This window comes from Oryx dammah, unplaced genomic scaffold, assembly GCF_014754425.2.
Source record: "Oryx dammah isolate SB20612 unplaced genomic scaffold, SCBI_Odam_1.1 HiC_scaffold_29, whole genome shotgun sequence".
In the NCBI taxonomy this organism is placed as follows: Eukaryota; Metazoa; Chordata; class Mammalia; order Artiodactyla; family Bovidae; genus Oryx; species Oryx dammah.
The window spans coordinates 88,502,818-88,520,370 of NW_024070213.1; the positions used below are offsets into that span (position 1 = coordinate 88,502,818).

A 17,553-nucleotide genomic window follows, 5' to 3' on the forward strand; every position below is an offset into this window, starting at 1 on the left:
GCAGAAATACTCTGACTGGAAGGTCAAGTCTAGTATTTGGAAAAGGGAAAGATGCAACAATATTGAAAATATATCTGCATTCTAAACATTAACTCGTTGTTCTGTGTATTATATACTCTTCTCTACTGCTGCTGCTGCTAAGTCGCTTCAGTCATGTCCGACTCTGTGCAACCCCATAGACGGCAGCCCACCACGCTCCCCCGTCCCTGGGATTCTCCAGGCAAGAACACTGGAGTGGGTTGCCATTTCCTTCTCCAATGCATGAAAGTGAAAAGTGAAAGTGAAGTCACTCAGTCATGTCCAACTCTTCGCAATCCCGTGGACTGCAGCCCACCAGGCTCCTCCATCCATGGGATTTTCCAGGCAAGAGTACTGGAATGGGGTGCCACTGCCTTCTCTGCTTCTCTACTGGCTCAGGGTAATTATTTTTAAAGTTGCCATCTGCACGTACTAAGAGGCTCTTCAAGTGCCACCAACAAACAGACATGTTTCAATCAACACTGTCCTCTTTAGAAAACAGGCGAAGAAAGAATGCAACTACTCTACTACTCTACAGTAAACATTCCAGCAGTTGGCTATAATATTTTCCATGAAATCAGGAAATTTTAAGACCTCTGGCATAGAAATGTCATCCTTCATGTTGATTACACAATGAAGATACTTCTAATCAGGCTACCAGAAAGATCCCCCTCTCCCAAAACATGTTCAGCATTAAAAATAGATGAACTGAAGTGTTAACTCAGAAATGGGCTCTTCTCAAAACCCAAAAGATTCCAGAATTTTGTGATACCCTTACTCTGAAAGTACTAATGTATTCATTGCTCAGAAAAAAGCAATGAAAAATATTAAAAGTAGCTATACATAAGAGCTCAAAAATTATGCTTAAATTAAAACATAAAATCATTTATGGAGAAAAGTATGCAGGAAGCCCATTTACCCACATTAGCTTGGACAAAGGGAGGTCACTGAGAGAAGACCCTATAAACAGACACAAACCTGAATGTGCACAATACTTCTGGGGCAAAGGCTCGCTGCTTAATATCATGTTTAAAATTCAGGAACAGCAGCACTGGGCTCCTCTGCTGTCACCTCATCTTCATCAATGCCCAGGCCAAGCTTTATCATGCAGTAGATGCGCTTGGAGTGGGTCTGGGGATCCTCAAGTGAGAAGCCAGAGGAGAGCACAGTGCTGCTGTTCCTGATGAGATTCCCCCCCTTGAGGGTGACGAGGACGCCTCTCGCATGGAAGAAGTAGACTAGGAGTTTATACCTGCAGACTGCTCCCTCTGTATAGCGTCCCCATGAGTCCTGCCGCAGCAGCAGCCCCAGTGGCCCTGGCCCATGTGGTTCCCTCTGCTGATGTCTAGTGGTTTTATTTCTGTCCTTCTAAGGCAGGATACATGGGCCTCAAGCCCTATTCCTCTCCACGTTTGACATGGGGTTTAAATGTTGTGTGTTGTGTTTTTTCTGTTTATTTTGTTCTGAAATTAAAGTATTGAAAATAAAGAAGATGCAGGTTTTTTTACACGGTTAAAAAAAATAATAATAAAATAAAATAAAATTCAGAAGTCTATTTTTACCGGCTGCTATAACCTCTGATGCCTCTCTGACTATTGGGTATGCTCTGACTACTTTTTTATTAGGCCAGCACACAGTTATATAGCAGCAGCTGTTCAGTAACAACTATTTAATTGCATTTTTCTGATATCCTGGATATGTACTATCAGAGTACCCTTTTACAAACTGACTCCATAGTGTTAAACCTCAGAAACTGAGTGGGTATATGAATCGAGGTTAATCTTAAGATTGACTATATTGGGACTTCCCCTTGTGGTCCAGCGGTTAAGACTCTGCACTTCCACTGCAGGAGTGGTGGGGCACAAGTTCAATCCCTGATGGAGAATCCCACATTCCACACAGTGGGGTCAAAAAAAGTGGGGAGACTGAGTATATTATTTTCTATATAAACACGTATCATGAAATCCAGACTGTAAATCATAAGGAATGATTAAATATTAACTTAGCAAAAAAGTCTGTCCAAGACTTACTGTTAGACATCAGTCTCCTCCACTGGTTTTAGCATGATTCGGCTTGCTTTATTATAAAGTTTTCTGATTACAGGAGTTGTATGACCTGAGAGGTATACTTATAAATTTTTGCTGTAAACTCTAGTCTGTTCCTAATAAGATACAATTTAAGAATGGAGAAAAGCTACAGAAACCCCTCAAGTACTTAATCTCTATTTAACCAACCACCTTATCTTTTTATGAGCTGTAAAACAGGATTCTTTCTCCTTTTTTTTTTTTCTTTTCCCAAACATCCTCTGGTAATGAAACTACTGAGAAATGGAACTGCCCAGGGAGGGAGAAAAAAATGCAACAAACTGATTCATATAGAGTTGCTGTCTCTGTATAAAGAACCAAAACACTGAAACTCTTATTTTTGAAGTCTCTTTTTCAAATAAAAGCTGATAAATGATGTTAATTCAGTTTTACTTATAAGATCAGAAGGTCTCTAACCTGAGTTGCAAGGCTATTGTTCTTATCAGAAGTTTCAAGGGTCACAAATTAGAAATGAGGGAATTTTAAGAATCATCTTAGAAAAAAATCCGTGCCACTTACAGGATCATTATAAATGACCAAGGCAATGTAAAGTCTTACTGAAATGTGCAAAGTTTTAGAGTAAGGCAGTGAGGTTTATGCTCAAAGAGGAAAATGATGCTCAAACACAAAGGCTGCAGGGTTTGCAAACTCAAAGCCTTTGGGGCTGGAAGGAAATGAGAGAAGGCACAGACTGTATTCCATTAAAAATGGATAGCTGCCATTCAGTGTAGGTCAACTGCACTTCCATGAAGGGCTGTGAGCCTGGTGTTGAAAATGTTCTGACTTTTCAATCAGATCAATATGCAGAAACTTTCTGCAGAAAGTTTTAAGTATTAAATGTTTTATTATAAAAATGTTATAGAAAAAAATTCTGCTTAGGAAGAAGAGTCAAAATATCTATAATCCATACGTGGGCAGGCAGTTTATAACATGTGGACCAATCTTCCAAGTCCCAGTGTGGGTCTAATCTCATACTACTTGGTAGAAATAAACTTAAAATGCTTAGCATTCCCTTGGAGAGTCAGCATTAGAAACATCAGCCACTCCAGGAAACAGACTTTGGCCTAGAAATGGTGTCTGGAGTATTAATGGGAAAAGGGGGAAGACAAGACATGGTGGGACTATACACACATTAGAAAGAAAACTAATACCTCCATTATCTTCTGTTGGGCTTTATAAAGTTCAGTGTTAGAATTCTTTTTATACCTAAAATGCTAGAATGGGCTGAGTTACAATGCAGCATGGAAAACTGATTATTGGTTAAAGTATGATTTCTGGATATTGTTACTACGTAGTAAGCTCTTTGGAAAATACCATCATATCTCTGAAAAAAAAACTCAAGAAAAACAACAACAGAGAAAAATAATAATCACAGAGCACACCGACAACCAAGATGAAGTAAGACTGCCAAAGAAAAGAAATGTCTTCTTTTGGAAATGATGTGCTAGTACCAGTAGTTACCAAGGGTTGGTTGATTAAATCCAAGTCAAGTTTAACTGGCCACAGTCAAGTATCACTTTAAAAATCAGTCTATTTGACCAGTTCATTCTGAAAAAGAGCAGTGCTCTTTTTCCTTTGTTACATGTGATTTAGACAAAATAAATATGATTTATCTGAACAAATTTGTTTAAAAAATACAAAATATCATTTTTATATAAAACTCTACCCAAACCAGTAAGTTCAGGTTTACATAAACATACACACATATATATTTTTAAAATTCCCAAAGTCCAGACACAAGCCCATAGGGGTGTGTGGCCATCATAGGCTAATCATTTAACTCTGGCAGTTGTAGGGCTGTTGTGAGGTGGGTGGGTCTCTGACCTACACTTAACAGCTGTCAGCTTCAACACCCTTCCCATGAGGAAATTTTTACCTTTTGTTCAAAATGTTTGAACAAAACTCACCACTGAACAAACAAGAGAAATGTTAACAGGACACTTGGCACAAAAGGACTAAGACAAAGTGGGTCTTATATAGTCCCTCCGGCTGTCAGTCATCTAGACACAAGTGAGTCAGCATCCACGGTGTTCAGAAGGTAGAGTTCAGGTTGAACTGTCAATCCCAGATGGTACTGAGGACAAAAAGATGGAAAAGGGTTAGACTGATTTATAAGTATTTAAAATTGGCATTCAAGTATCTATAATCAGCATATAAAAGTAGCTCTTACTGCAGTTCTGCTATACTGGTTTTCTTTCAGAAAATAAATGGCTTATAAATACATGAATGGTTTACTATATATATAAGATAACTGACAGCAGCTGAAATAGTTAAGGATTTGTTAGTGCCAAATACAAAATTTGCACTTTAACTATTCTTGTGACATTACCTCTGCATGGGTGTTTCTGATCAGGATATTAAGAGCAAACGTACTGCGAGCTTTTATACCTTAATACTAAGTGTGTTAGAACTCAAATTTCAGGGAGTTCCCTGGCGGTCCAGTGATTAGGACTCTGTGCTTTCCCTGCAGAGGGTTCAGGTTCAATCCCAGGTCAGGGAACTAAGATCCCATTAGCTGCACAGAACGGCCCCCCCCCACCAAAAAAGAAAAGAAATCAAATTTCAAATAGTCTAAATTCTGAGCCCTATTGTCTGGGCCCTAATTATCCTTTGGCACCTGAGCAGAAAAAGCCTTTCATTAAACAAAAGAAAGAAACATAAAACGGCATGTGCTAAGAGAAAAGGATCCCAGACGTTTATCAGACTTTATAAGAATTACTTTAGCTGCCTTTAAAACACATTGCCAGGAACTTCCCTGGTGGTCCAGTGGTTAAGAATCCAACTTGCCAGGCAGAAGGTTTGACCCCTGGACAGGGAACTGTGATTGCAGATTCCTGGGGGCAACTAAGCAAGCTCTGGCTCTGGAACCCACAAGCAGCAACTAGAGAGAAGTCTGCATGTGGCAATGAAAGATCCCACAAGACGCAACCGAGACCCAAGGTGGACAAAAAATAAATATGAAAACAAAGCAAAAAAAATATTTGCCAGACTCACTCCAGGAGGCCTAATCCAGATGATTTTTATCAGCATTTGTGAAGTTGTAGCTTACTCTTTTCCTCTCCTTTGCATTCACCATGGGACCATCACTGAGTCTCCTTTTAGCCCTACTGGTACCAGGGGTTTTAAGAATGTTGCCCCTTGGTACCAACAGCCTCTTTTGGGCCTTTCAGTTGTCTCATCTCTATAGAGACTGAACCTTCTGTTGTAAGAATCAAATGAGATCATATGAGTGCTCAAGATGCCAAATGCACACTATAAATTCACAGAAATATTTCTAGTAGAATATAGTGCAAAAGGCACTGGGACTGGGATCAAGCTCCAACTCTTGCCATTTCCTATGACCTTGAGCAAGTTATGTATCCTTCTTGAGCCTTATCCTACTCATTTGTAAAACGGGAATAAATGCTGCACTTTAAAATGCCAAGGACATTAATAAACTATCTCATTTTGTGCGTGTGTGGGTGGGTGTGATGTCACGACCGACTCTGATCCCATGGACTGTATAGCCAGCTAGGTTCTTCTGTTCATGGAATTTTCCAGGCAGTAATACTGGAATGGGTTGCCATTTCCTAGTCCAGGGAATTTTCATGACCCAGGGATTGCACCACATCTCTTGCGTCTCCTGCACTGGCCGACCAATTCTTGACCACTGCGCCACCTGGGAAACCTATCTCATTTTAGTCTTCAGCAATTTTTTTAGACATTAAAAATGCCCATCAGAGGTTTACGATGACTGTGTGAAGATGAGGACAAAACAGGGCCCATGATAAAACTATTCTCAACTAGAAGGCTAGGAATTACTGAGTCACACTGGCCTTAGGGCAGAAGCACAGCACTTCAGATTTCAGCCTTTATACTCACTTCAGGGTTTTGTGACTCCAGTTTTAGTAACCAAGAGCAATTGTCAGATACACTGACAATCCACTGCGGCCTTTTCTTAAGTGAACTAAGGTGGTGGGGTGGGCGTGTAGTAAGCAAGGGCTGCATTTTTAGCTCCATGACCTCCAGGTTGTATCACTTCATGGCTTAGTAGAGAAAATTCCTTCATTGGAAAAGTTTGTTGTTATTGCTCAGGGACACTGAGAAATGGAGCTAAATAGCAGAGGAACTGGCTAAACCTTTCAAGGGCAGAGAGGTACGCAAATGAATAAACTATCGGTTCTTACTTATTGCTGGCCCTGCCCATTTTCCACACCCACCAGAAAAAGCATTCAGGTACTTTTGAAAATTTAGCACAGACCAAACAAAATTAGTCTATGAACTGGCAACTTTTGACCTAAAACATATTCTAGCACTCATCAGAGTATTAAGAGAAGTATCTTTGATATGGTACTATTCTTGGTGCTGCTTAACACCAAAGCTTGGTGTCTAAAGTGTACTATTAAGCGTATACTACGTATTGTATCGGATGATTAGTAAAAATAACATGGGTTCTGGAATTAAGCTAGTCAGGCACAAATGCCAAATGCCTGCTGCTCAGTGATGCGTTATTTTAGTTTCTGGCCCTTCAGTTGCCTTATATATATATATCCTTTTGCTGTAAGAATGACGTGAGATCATGTGCGCGCTGAGGGCTTCCCAGGCGGCTCAGAGGTAACGAATCTGCCGGTCAATGCAGGAGGCCCAAGAGATGTGGGTCCAATTCCTGGGTTGGGAAGATCTCCTGGAGTAGAAAATGGCAACCCACTTCCGTATTCTTGCCTGTAAAATCTCATGGACACAGGAGCCCGGTGGGATATAGTTTATGGGGTTGAAAAGAGTCAGACACAACTAAACCTGCACGCACACACACATACACACACACACACACACACACACACACACACACAGTGTGCTTAGACCCCAACTACCATAATAATGTGTTTTTAATGTTCCCAAGCTAAGGTGTCAAAAGGTGGCACATCTGGATTCACGGGCCCTGCCCAAGGAAAGAACACAGAGCACCGCGGAGGGCAGAGCTAGAGGAAGTCTCAAACCAGGACCTTCAAACTGTGACGTGCCCTATGTTAGCTATGAAATTACACCCAAATAGAGTCTTAGTGGTTAGAATTCTAAGCTTTTATGCCATGAGCCCCATTCCTGCCATGGGGTCAATCCCTGGGCAGGAGCTAAGATCCCCGAAGGCATATGGCAGAGCCAAAAAAAGATTTAACAAAACAAAACAAAACCAAGGTAAGAAGGGTGAGTTAAATGAGAAGGACAGCATGGAAAAGAAAATTCTCAGATGACGTCTGTGGTGTTATTCACAGGATTTAGTTCCTGTAAGACAGACAGGGAAGGCTTGCAACAGAGTGACAATCCTGAAACAAATTAAGGGCTGACTTAGTTTTTCATGCCATGTGTTTGGTGACAAGACTAGCAGTTTACTGTGTCTGAGTTTTGTATTTCTATCCGGTCTTTGTATTTATATGCTTTCATTTCTAAGTTAAACAATTTTCCTTTCACCTTTCAAATACTCATACTTTTTATTGGCAGCATATACAGAATATAAACGCCTACCTCAATGGTGAAACAAGACTACAGACAGAAAAATGTTCAGCTTAGAGTAGAAAAAGGCAGAATGACAGTTTTTTTCTCAATTTTAAATATTTTAATGATGTAACATTTAGCAATGGCAAAACTAATTAAATCAGTGATAGAAATTAGTGCTTGGTGTTTATAATTCATCAAGCCTTCTGGGAACTAAACCTATGTTGAACCTTGAACAAATTGAATTTGAACCTCAAGAGTCTCCTCATATACATATTTTTTCAAAGGTAAATAAGACAGAAATACATGATCCCAGGCAGGATGAATCTGAGAACATGAAATCACACATTTGGAGGAACACTGGACATGAAAGGCTGAGTATACACATGAAGAGCTGATATAAATTACATGCAGAATTTTTATTTCATGCCTCCATGAAACACCCCTAACACCTAGATGTCCAGGGAGGTCAAATGTATTCCTCTATCCCTTCTAAAGAGAAAAATCATGAACAGTGTGAATCTAGTATGTCAATCCAGGTAGTAGTCGATGTTTCAGTATTTCAAAGTTGTTGAGATCCCAATCATAGAGTATTTTCAAGGTTTTAAAAAAAATATCCAGGAAACCAAATTGGAAAAAGGAAAAAAAAACTTTTTAATTACAAACCAAGTTTACATATTGTTAAATGGCCCCTAAAAGCTCATTGTAACCACTCCTAAAATCACTAGCAGGACCTCACAGGAGCCAAACTGCAGTTCTTCCCCATTGCTGATAATTCCCAGTATGCTATAGCAGCAGTTATTTCATGCCACATTTATAAAGAACAAGGACCAACTTACATAAAGTACAATTGTGTATCCTTAAACATTTCACACAAGCAGCGTGCACATGCTGGCACTGGGAGCTGTCAGCTCTAAGCATTGTTTACTGCACCCAGAGTAGTGGCTGGATAGAAAGTGCACTTTCCATCTGAAAGCATTAGGTGGAACACAGTATGGGAGTGCTTTTAACACTGTAAAATACTACACACAGAGTGACATAAACTGACATTTAACTGGGAAAAAATTTTCATCACTGCAAGACACATACATAACTTTGAAAAGAAAACTAGCAGCTTTTACCTGGGCTTCTAAATATTTGTGAATCTGAGACTGACTGGACCCAGCCAGACTCCAGGCAAAGGTAAATGATGTTAGTGTACAATCTTTTACAAAGAACTTTGTCAACATGGCCCTCACCTACCGAGGCCAGACGAGAACTTAAGAGGTCAGTCCCCGATATCTCCAGAATGCCCTTGTGAACAGCTTAGGGGATGATGGTAGGGGAGAGGGAGGAACGGTTGGGGAGTTTGTCTCTCGTGATTCTGTGCTACGTCACTGGAGGGGCTGAGGTAAAGGTACGGTCAGTGGAACACAGAAGTTTACCCTTAAAGCCATGTAAACGACAGTCCATTCAGTCTGCACTTTAGACTGTGTACAGAGCACAGGAAACAATGCCTTTAGGGGCTCAGGTGAACAGAGAACATCAATCAACAGGAATTACACCAAAAATGAAAGGTCCTTTGATTGCATTCCCATTACTGTTCTCACCAAGTCAGTGGCTACAAAAGACCTGATTATTTATCTCCACCGGACAATGTGACTTGGTTTGAGATAATCACATGGTCCCAGGCTCCACATGTAAAAATGTCAGAAGTGGCTGAAGAGCAGCAGCTCCACGCTGAAGGGACCCATTTCCTCTGACTCCAGAGCTCCACCATCTGGTCTCAACGTTTTTCCCTCTGAGGGAATGGCTGAAGAGAGGTAGCCCAGTGCAACCCTGCAGAGAGAACTTGGCAACCAGTGACACCAAAGCACTCGCTGAGAGGGAGCGGGCTTTCCAACGCTTACATCCAGAGCTCCTGAGATTGCCTGGCAAGTCGTCTTGGGCATGCTTCAGAAAAACATGACGATTCTGGTAGAAGGTGTTTTTCAGGAATAAAACAGATGGTTCCTCTTCTTTCAAGTTTTTTCTCCTCACCCCAAAGTCTCTTGAGAACATCAGTTCATACATGCTACCATCTTTTTCTATCACTACCCTCCTGGAGGAGGAAGGGGAAGGTTTCTCTACTCCAAGTGCTCAAAAAGAAATACCATCAAGAGAGCTCTGTACTAACATGAGAGTTATTAAAATTGGGACTCCCAAGAACATTTCAGTAAGCTCTCAATCTCTGAGGGAAATCATCAGAGTGATTTTCAGAAGAGATTAGTATTAGTCACCATGACCACAAGTGAGTTTTACCATCTGTCCATTTATCATCTTCTTTAATGCTTTCTTACCCCTCTTAACATTCAATGAAATTAAAGTGAAAATAAGTTAAAAGAATCCTGAACCTGATGGAGGTAGACTATCTCGTAAGTTTATATTTAATATGAATCAAACCACCCTAATTGAGGTTTTATTTTTTATAATTAATTCAAAGGGTATGCATAAGGAAAGTACTTCTCAGACTTTTAAATCCATTATCTTTTGATAAATAAAACTTGCATACCTATTCTATAATTTGTATTATGAAAACTGTATTGCATTCTCCAAATATGTTTTTTTAACATATAGTCAGTCTTGTTAAGAATCATGCATTAAGAACTATCTCACATAAAAATAAAACAACTGACCCTGGGACAGTGAAAGAATTCAGTGCTGTTTGAGAACAGGTATCAAGCTGTCAAAGATCCTAAATCCAGTTACCAGGTTAGGAGTTCAGGAGGAAAAATAATGCTATCTTTCAAACAAATATGCAACAATGTCTTTCCCAACAAACAGCCGAGTCCTAAATGCAGTCTGTGCAACAGCACATACCTTTGGCTATGTTCACACAGTAAACCATAGAAACACACTGGCTCTGATGGCTGCCTGTGAACAGTGTTTACTTAGGATAGCCAGTGGTGGCTTCTTCGGTCAGCAGGACCTTAGAGATGCTTACCGTGTGCCCACAGTCCAGGAAGGACATGCCCAGTGCAATCAAACATTGCCAACCCTAAAAGAGAAAATATGGTCATCATTCGCTGACCCGTCTGGAGAGCCCACTTAGCCCCCTCACCGCCCACAAATGCACTGCTCAGATGCAAACCTCTTTGCTGCACTAATTTCAATTCTCAGCTCCCTCTGTTCCTACTGCTTTGTATTTGTGGTGTGTTTATCTAACTCTCAGGCAGAATTCCTTGAAGACCACTACCCCATTTCAGTCCTACTCCACTCCTCACAATGCAGGGCAATGACCAACTGGCTAACACAACTGCAATAGTCTCCTGAACTAAACAGCAGGAATTCATCTAGAATCAGTCCCCAGCCTTGAAAATGGGTCTTCAACATTTTCTACAGCCTCAGGGTGACTAAGAATGACTCAGCACTGTCATAACTGATCTGCATGAAGGAAGGATCCCCTTAAGTTCTACAGCACTTTTTTGGGGGGCCGGGGTGGGGGTCTGTTGCAGAGCTCAGTTCCCTTACCAGGGACTGAATCTGGGATTTTGAAGTGAAAGCCAGAAATTCTAACCACTACGCCACCAAGGGTCACCATACAGCAAATTATTAAAACAATTTCTGTCAAGGCCATACTGAGTTACTTGGGTTTCCTGGGAGTAAGTCCTTATATTGGAGGGTCAGTATAATCTTAGTGTGGAGGAAAAAAGCAGAGATATATCTATCTAAAACATAATTTCTCAACATTCATTAAAATGATATTCCCAATCAAGTATCTACCCTCTGGCAGACCCTGACATGGGGGCTAGGTGTTGTCAGGATGAGCAGGGGTTTCTATCATCCAGTCTTCCCATTTTTTGCAGTAGACATGGTATAAACTCGGCTGTCCCCAGTCCTCACCCACTGTGATTTTTAGAGAAACCTGTCTAGAATAATGAGGGAGATGTGTTGCTGGCATAGCTGCTTTTCCTTGATATAAGTAATGTTACAGAAGAAGGTGAAAATAGAGAAAAGAATATATCCATAATCCCACCATCCAAAGGCAACTACTATTACCATTTTACATAATTTACTCTAGACTCTTGACAATTTTTTTTATTATCTAGGTATTTATAATTCTGCATTCTTTTTCTTTTTATTATTATTTATTTTGCATTCCTTTTCTATATAGCTTGTTTTATAACCATCATTCTTTAGTAATTCTAGAATAATTCAACGAGAGATTATAACTATTTACTTGAGTCGTCATTGGACAGCTATTAAGCAGTAGAGCTGGGCAGTGCTGTGAACCCACATGTGTCCCCTCCAGAGATTTGAAATCACAAGACACACCTCCATTCTCCAACCCCATCTCATACCACTCTACTTTCTACACAGCTGATCTTTAAGTTCTTCAAACATACTACACTCTCTTTTAGGAATTTTTAGGAATGGAAACCAGACAGAGTGACAGATTTAGAAAAATGATAGCTCTTAGGAACCGAGGGAAAATTTATGGTTAAAAATATTCTTTAGTCACAGCTGGTTTAACGATTTCATATAAATTGTGTCAATAAACTAAAGACAGATAACCATATGCTCTTTTGGGTCCTTTCTCTTCTGAGTGTTAGCCCCCCTTGACCACCCCTGCCCCTTCCAACTGGACTTACCAAGTAAAACACAAAGCTCAGATAAGCTACGCTGACCACTGCAGCCACCACGTACAATACCACATGCCCTAGATCCTGCACATAAACCACGACAAAGTACATGTTGATGGAACAGATGATAAGGACCAAGATACCGCCTGCAATCCTCCAGCCTCTGTCAAAAGAATCAGCACAGTTATTGGTAAAATAGTCCAACCTGTCCACAAACAGAAAAAGACACTGTGTCTTTTAGGGTCACAGGACAGGAGTAAGTGGCATTTTAAAATAAACCGAAAAATGCTTATGTCCCAGATTAGGTTAAATGAGCCAAAGTTACACAATGATAGGGAGAAAGAGGAAGAAGAAGAAGAAAAAAAAAAAAACACTATCAAATAATCCCTATTATTTAAGCCCCTAAAAATGCAACAAGCCTTACAAGTGAAAAAGTCATGAGTCCCTAGAGATGCAACATGTCATTTAAATACCCCATGTACTTTAGAGATGTATATAAAAGGTATTAGCTTATGCCTCCCTCATTAAGATCATTTAGGATGGATTTAAGATACTTTAACCTTCAGTGGCGGAAGTTGAATAGTTAAAGCCCTAAAAGCTAAAAAATTTCCCACCAGAAACAAAAAATGTGCTTGCCCTCCATTGTTAAATTCATGGTCTCCATTTTCTTTAATTTTTTTTATACTGAAATATAGTTGGTTCACAATGTTGTGCTTATTTATTTTTAACTTTTGGCCACACCCTGTGGCATGTAGGACCTTAGTTCCCTGACCTGGGATGGAAATCGCACCTCCTGCACTAGAAGGCAGTCTCAACCACTGGACCACCAGGAAGTCCCCAACAGTCTCTATTTTCTAAGTCAGAGATTGAGGGGGCAGCTCTAGCAATCATGTCTTAAAGCACATAGTCTCCTTATGACTTAATTTCTGACTGGTCAGTTTGATGAAGATACCCTCCCCCCCCCACATCTTGGGGAACTAACAGAAGTACACTCACAGTCCATTGGCAAATTCACTCATCACGGGCCGCAAGCTCGTAAACGTGAGGATGGGTATGAGAGCAAAGGGAAGCTGCAAAAGAAAAAACTAAGATCAGACGGGGCTACAGGGGTTCCTGTAACACCCCAGAGAGCAGCACTGTTAGCAAAAGGGAAGCACAGGCCCTGCCTGACCTACTCTGTGAGAAATTGTTCCTGTCATCGCAGCAGGCTGCAGGGTTATGTGGAAATCTATAGCATGAACCCAGCATCAGTTATGCTCATAGTGTCTACAAAATTTCTATCTGCCTTGTCTTATTAATCTCCATTATCTCCCAACAGTCTCCTTTACATTATTTAATGTTTGCTTCAGTTAATGAATAATTTTGTGTTCTATGTGTAATTACAGCTTATAATTCCCATTCAACAGGCTTAGAAAAAAACAAGCCACTTCTAAAAACCTTTTAGATTCCAGAGATTTCATATGCCTTCACCATAGACCAAGACTGTGCCTCTTTCTTCCTCTGAATTTTCCCCACACCCACACTAGGCTTGGTACCTAAGGGCAATACAGAATGCCTCCTGACTCAATGGGATGTGAGTTTCCCCAGCTCCCTCCTCACTTGTAAGCTCTGAAGAACATTCAGGAAGTCATTCATTCCTGTTAGATGCTCCACGTCTTGGAAGACGGCCACAAGCAGAGTGGGGATGATGGCAATAGAGCGGGTAAGAATCACTCGGGCAAAGCGTGACCACTTTAGGTTCAGGAATCCCTGGAAGAAAACACAGAAGGTGGATGAATGTCTGAAACAGGAAACAGAAAAAGGTCTGGGGAGGTTTGGGAAGACCTTAGAGGCACAGAATTAAGAAGGGACAAAAGTACAACGTCCTCTTCCTCTTGTCTATCCCAGTCACAGCAGCACGTACCTCCATGACAAACTGGCCGGAATAGGTTCCTGTCATGGTAGAGCTCTGCCCCGCAGCCAGGATCCCCACCGCCCAGATGTAGAGAGCGGCAGGCCCAAAGTAACAGCCCAGCACAACACCCTGGAGAGGCAAGGGAGAGAGATCACCTGAGACAACACCCCAAACATATCCTTGATGTCACTTCTCCCCATTCCTGGCTACGCACCCACCTCTACCAAGCAATGTGCTGGCACTGTCCCAGGAGCTAGACTCGGGTCCTGACCTCATTCTAGAGGCTTTCAACCTAAATTCTGCTGGATGGGCCCCCATTCCTCCTCAGCCTAGTCCCTTCTCTTCTCTAGGCTCCTAAAGCCTTTATCCTCAACTCACATGCTAAGTATCAAAAAGAAAAATGACTATAACACACTTCCCAAATTATATTCCTAAATACACTATTCTGGAAGATGGTAATAGGAATGGAAAGAAACCTCCAATAAATTTCAGAAGTGTTAAATACTATGTATTGTGTACTGTTGGAGGTTCACAATGTAATCAGCATAAAAGGGACAGAGAGGCCCCAGTAAAGACCACTTTACTGGAACTTCCCTGGCAGTCCAGTAGTTAAGACTCTGTGATCCCATGCAGGGGGCAGAAATTTCACCCCTGGTCCAGGAACTGAGACCCTGCATGCCACACAGTGCAATTTAAATAAATAAATAGTCTTCAGCCACACACACAAAAAAGACCACTTTACCAGGGATACTTCTTTAGTCTCCCCAGTTAACACCTAGAAAACAATATGCTATCAACATAAGTTTGGGAATTGCTGATACAATGAAATCATCTTGTAAGCTGATCTCCTATTCTCTTCCATGTAATCCAAAAGGCTTGTCTGGCATCTGGACCTCTGAAAAAAAAAGACACTACACAGAAGATATGCTGAGCTCTGAAGTGAACCCACTGAAAAGACCAGATACTATGCTGAGAATCTTGATTCAGGGGCAGAGATCAGAAATCCGAACACGTTTACCCCTTTGTAGATGTCCACAGCCAGTGTTGAGTTATCCTCTGGGAAAAGGTGAGTGTGGGGACTGCTGCTGTTTCTACAGACCGCAACCTGGAACCAAAGCAATTTAGGAACAACTTTTAATTTTGAGTCCAGAACTCAGAGAAGAAGACCTCTCCAACAGCTCACAGACAGACGGCTCATCTAAGAAATGAGTCCTGCAGGTGAGACACTGGACACAGGCTGATGACAGCAGAGGCTGGTGGCAGGTCCTTGAGCTCTGCCTCCTCACTTTTCCTACACCCCCAGGTCACCAAAAGCTTTTCCTGGAGTTAGAGTGTGCATGGTAATACCCGAATGCTGGGTCATTTTAAATGATAATAGGAGGTGAGGGCCCTTAAACAGACTTCAAATATGAGAGGACACCCAGAACAGGGTGGCCTTATTCAAAGCAGAGCCAGGAGTCAGAAGTCCTATGGGTGGGAAACAAAGGAGTTATCAAAACTAGATTGGCAAAAAAAAAAAAAAAAAACTAGACTGGCAATCAGGAGTCAAGAGGACAGAGAATTCAGTGTGATAAAATAGCCTGTCTAGCCACAGCTTCTATTTTTTGTTGGTTGACTCCTCCTGCCTGTAATCACCAAATGGCAGGACTGGCAAGCAGCCAGTAGTTGGTAAACAGGAAGCAAAAGGGGATGATAAAGAGTCAAACAGACACGAAGCCGCCAACAACAGCATGAGGCAACCTTGGTCTAAGGCACACTTCCTTACCTGTTTAAAGCTGCGAAGGAGGGCCTGGGCTTGGTCACAGCCCCAGACTGTAAACCTGAGTAGTGCCATGACTTAGGGGCAGCACTGAGATCTATGTCCCCTGAGCTTGAAGTCACTGTCACATTTTCCTGCCCCAATGCAGCCTCCTCCTTACCCTCATATCCACTACTACGCAGGACTCGGGCTTACTTACCACCTGCTCGTTGGTTTTCCCAAAAAATGCTTCGGCAAACACTGAGACAACAAAGACGTTGATGATAAAGGAAACAAAGAGAGCGATGCAGGATTCAATGAAGAAGTACTTATTTGCTTCTCGAACTTCCTGCTTGCTGGCCCGGTCTACCTGTCTGGACTAGAGAGGTTACAGCAACAGTCACTTTTTGACGAGCTGGAACAAGTTTCCTTGTGATATTTCACAAGTCTGTAGTCAGCTGAAAGGCCTAGGGGGCAAACAACTGACCACATGAAATGTGAGACTCCACTTACATCCTGGTTAACTGAGTGAGTAAGAAGTCATGGCCCTTTGATAAATCACACATCCCAAAGAGGAAAAAGTGAACGAGTGACTGCTGAACCCTCAGTTATATGACTGGAAGAACTGCTGACCTACGAGAACAATCTGATTTCAGACCTAATGTGGACACCACCTTAATTACAAAGGTCTCTGAAATCTTCCAACAAACGATTGTGATGGATTAACTGGTAAAAGCCAGATTAGGCTCTTTCCTCCTGACCTCCATGAGGCCATTCAGGCTTCTGAGATTTAAACACAAGAGACACGGTGCCCCTTCAGATCTTTTAAGGATGACTCTAGTCCCTTCTCTATGTCATCCTGGTGCCATCTCTGGTCACCTTGATGATACAAGAGTGTGCAGTCCAACTGTGGAAAAACACGTGCTCCTTCAGGGCTCCAACAGCTGTGAACCAAGTGTGTGTCCCTTGCAACGAAAGGAAAAGATGCCATGAAACTACACAGGCCACTGAGATAAGAAAGGTCTTGCTCACCTTGACTAAGGCAGAATGCAGGTACATGTTGTGTGGCATGATAACAGCACCCACGATGCCCACAGCCTGCTCAATCTGTGGGGTACGACAGCCTGAACAGGATGGTAGGAACATGCCTTTGAGGACCTGGGTCTGGCTGGGTTTCACTGTAACATACTATATACAAACAGAACAGCTATTAGTCTTTTCTGGAACATGAGACTAGGGAGTAACACAGTACTAGAAAACACTGCATCTTTACTCCTTAAACTCCTTCATCAACAACTACATAGGAAATGAGGAACATAGAACCACCCCAAAACCCAAGCAGCACAAGGTCAGAGAGTTTAGGACTGGGGTGTCAGACAGTTCACACTGTATTTTAGATACACGAAATCGACGTGCAGTGCTGTCGCTCAGTCCTGTCCGACTCTGCAATCCCATGGACTGCAGCCTGCCAGGCTCCTCTGCCCATGGAATTTCCCAGGCAAGACTACTGGAGAGGGGCGCCATTTCCTCCTCCAGGGGATCTTCCCCACCAAAGACAGAATCCAAGTCTCTGGGTCTCCTGCACTGGCAGGCCGAGTCTTTAACACCAGCACCACCTGGGAAGCCTGGATGTGCTGAGAATCTAATTAATATTCTAAAGAAATAAAACAGCTGCTAGGGCCTTATTGATATTATTATCACAATAACTCCTGGGAGACACACCTTAGAATAGTCGATTCTTGATTATCC

General features: G+C 41.8%; 1 protein-coding gene across 5 annotated transcripts in view; it reads right to left on the bottom strand.

The window, feature by feature from the left end:
- Positions 1 to 2,651: 2,651 nt before the first annotated feature.
- Positions 2,652 to 17,553, bottom strand: part of LOC120858173 (natural resistance-associated macrophage protein 2) — a 32,906-nt gene continuing 18,004 nt past the window's right edge. For all 5 annotated transcript variants that reach the window (XM_040234066.1, XM_040234065.1, XM_040234069.1 and 2 more), the window contains exons 9-17: positions 16,837 to 16,992; positions 16,025 to 16,183; positions 15,085 to 15,171; positions 14,076 to 14,195; positions 13,772 to 13,921; positions 13,169 to 13,242; positions 12,182 to 12,335; positions 10,534 to 10,587; positions 2,652 to 4,176 (exon numbers count right to left, since the gene is read on the bottom strand). In XM_040234066.1, coding sequence (XP_040090000.1) covers positions 4,099 to 4,176; positions 10,534 to 10,587; positions 12,182 to 12,335; positions 13,169 to 13,242; positions 13,772 to 13,921; positions 14,076 to 14,195; positions 15,085 to 15,171; positions 16,025 to 16,183; positions 16,837 to 16,992 — 1,032 coding nt within the window. In that variant the 3' untranslated portion in view covers positions 2,652 to 4,098. The remainder of the gene's footprint in view (positions 4,177 to 10,533; positions 10,588 to 12,181; positions 12,336 to 13,168; positions 13,243 to 13,771; positions 13,922 to 14,075; positions 14,196 to 15,084; positions 15,172 to 16,024; positions 16,184 to 16,836; positions 16,993 to 17,553) is intronic.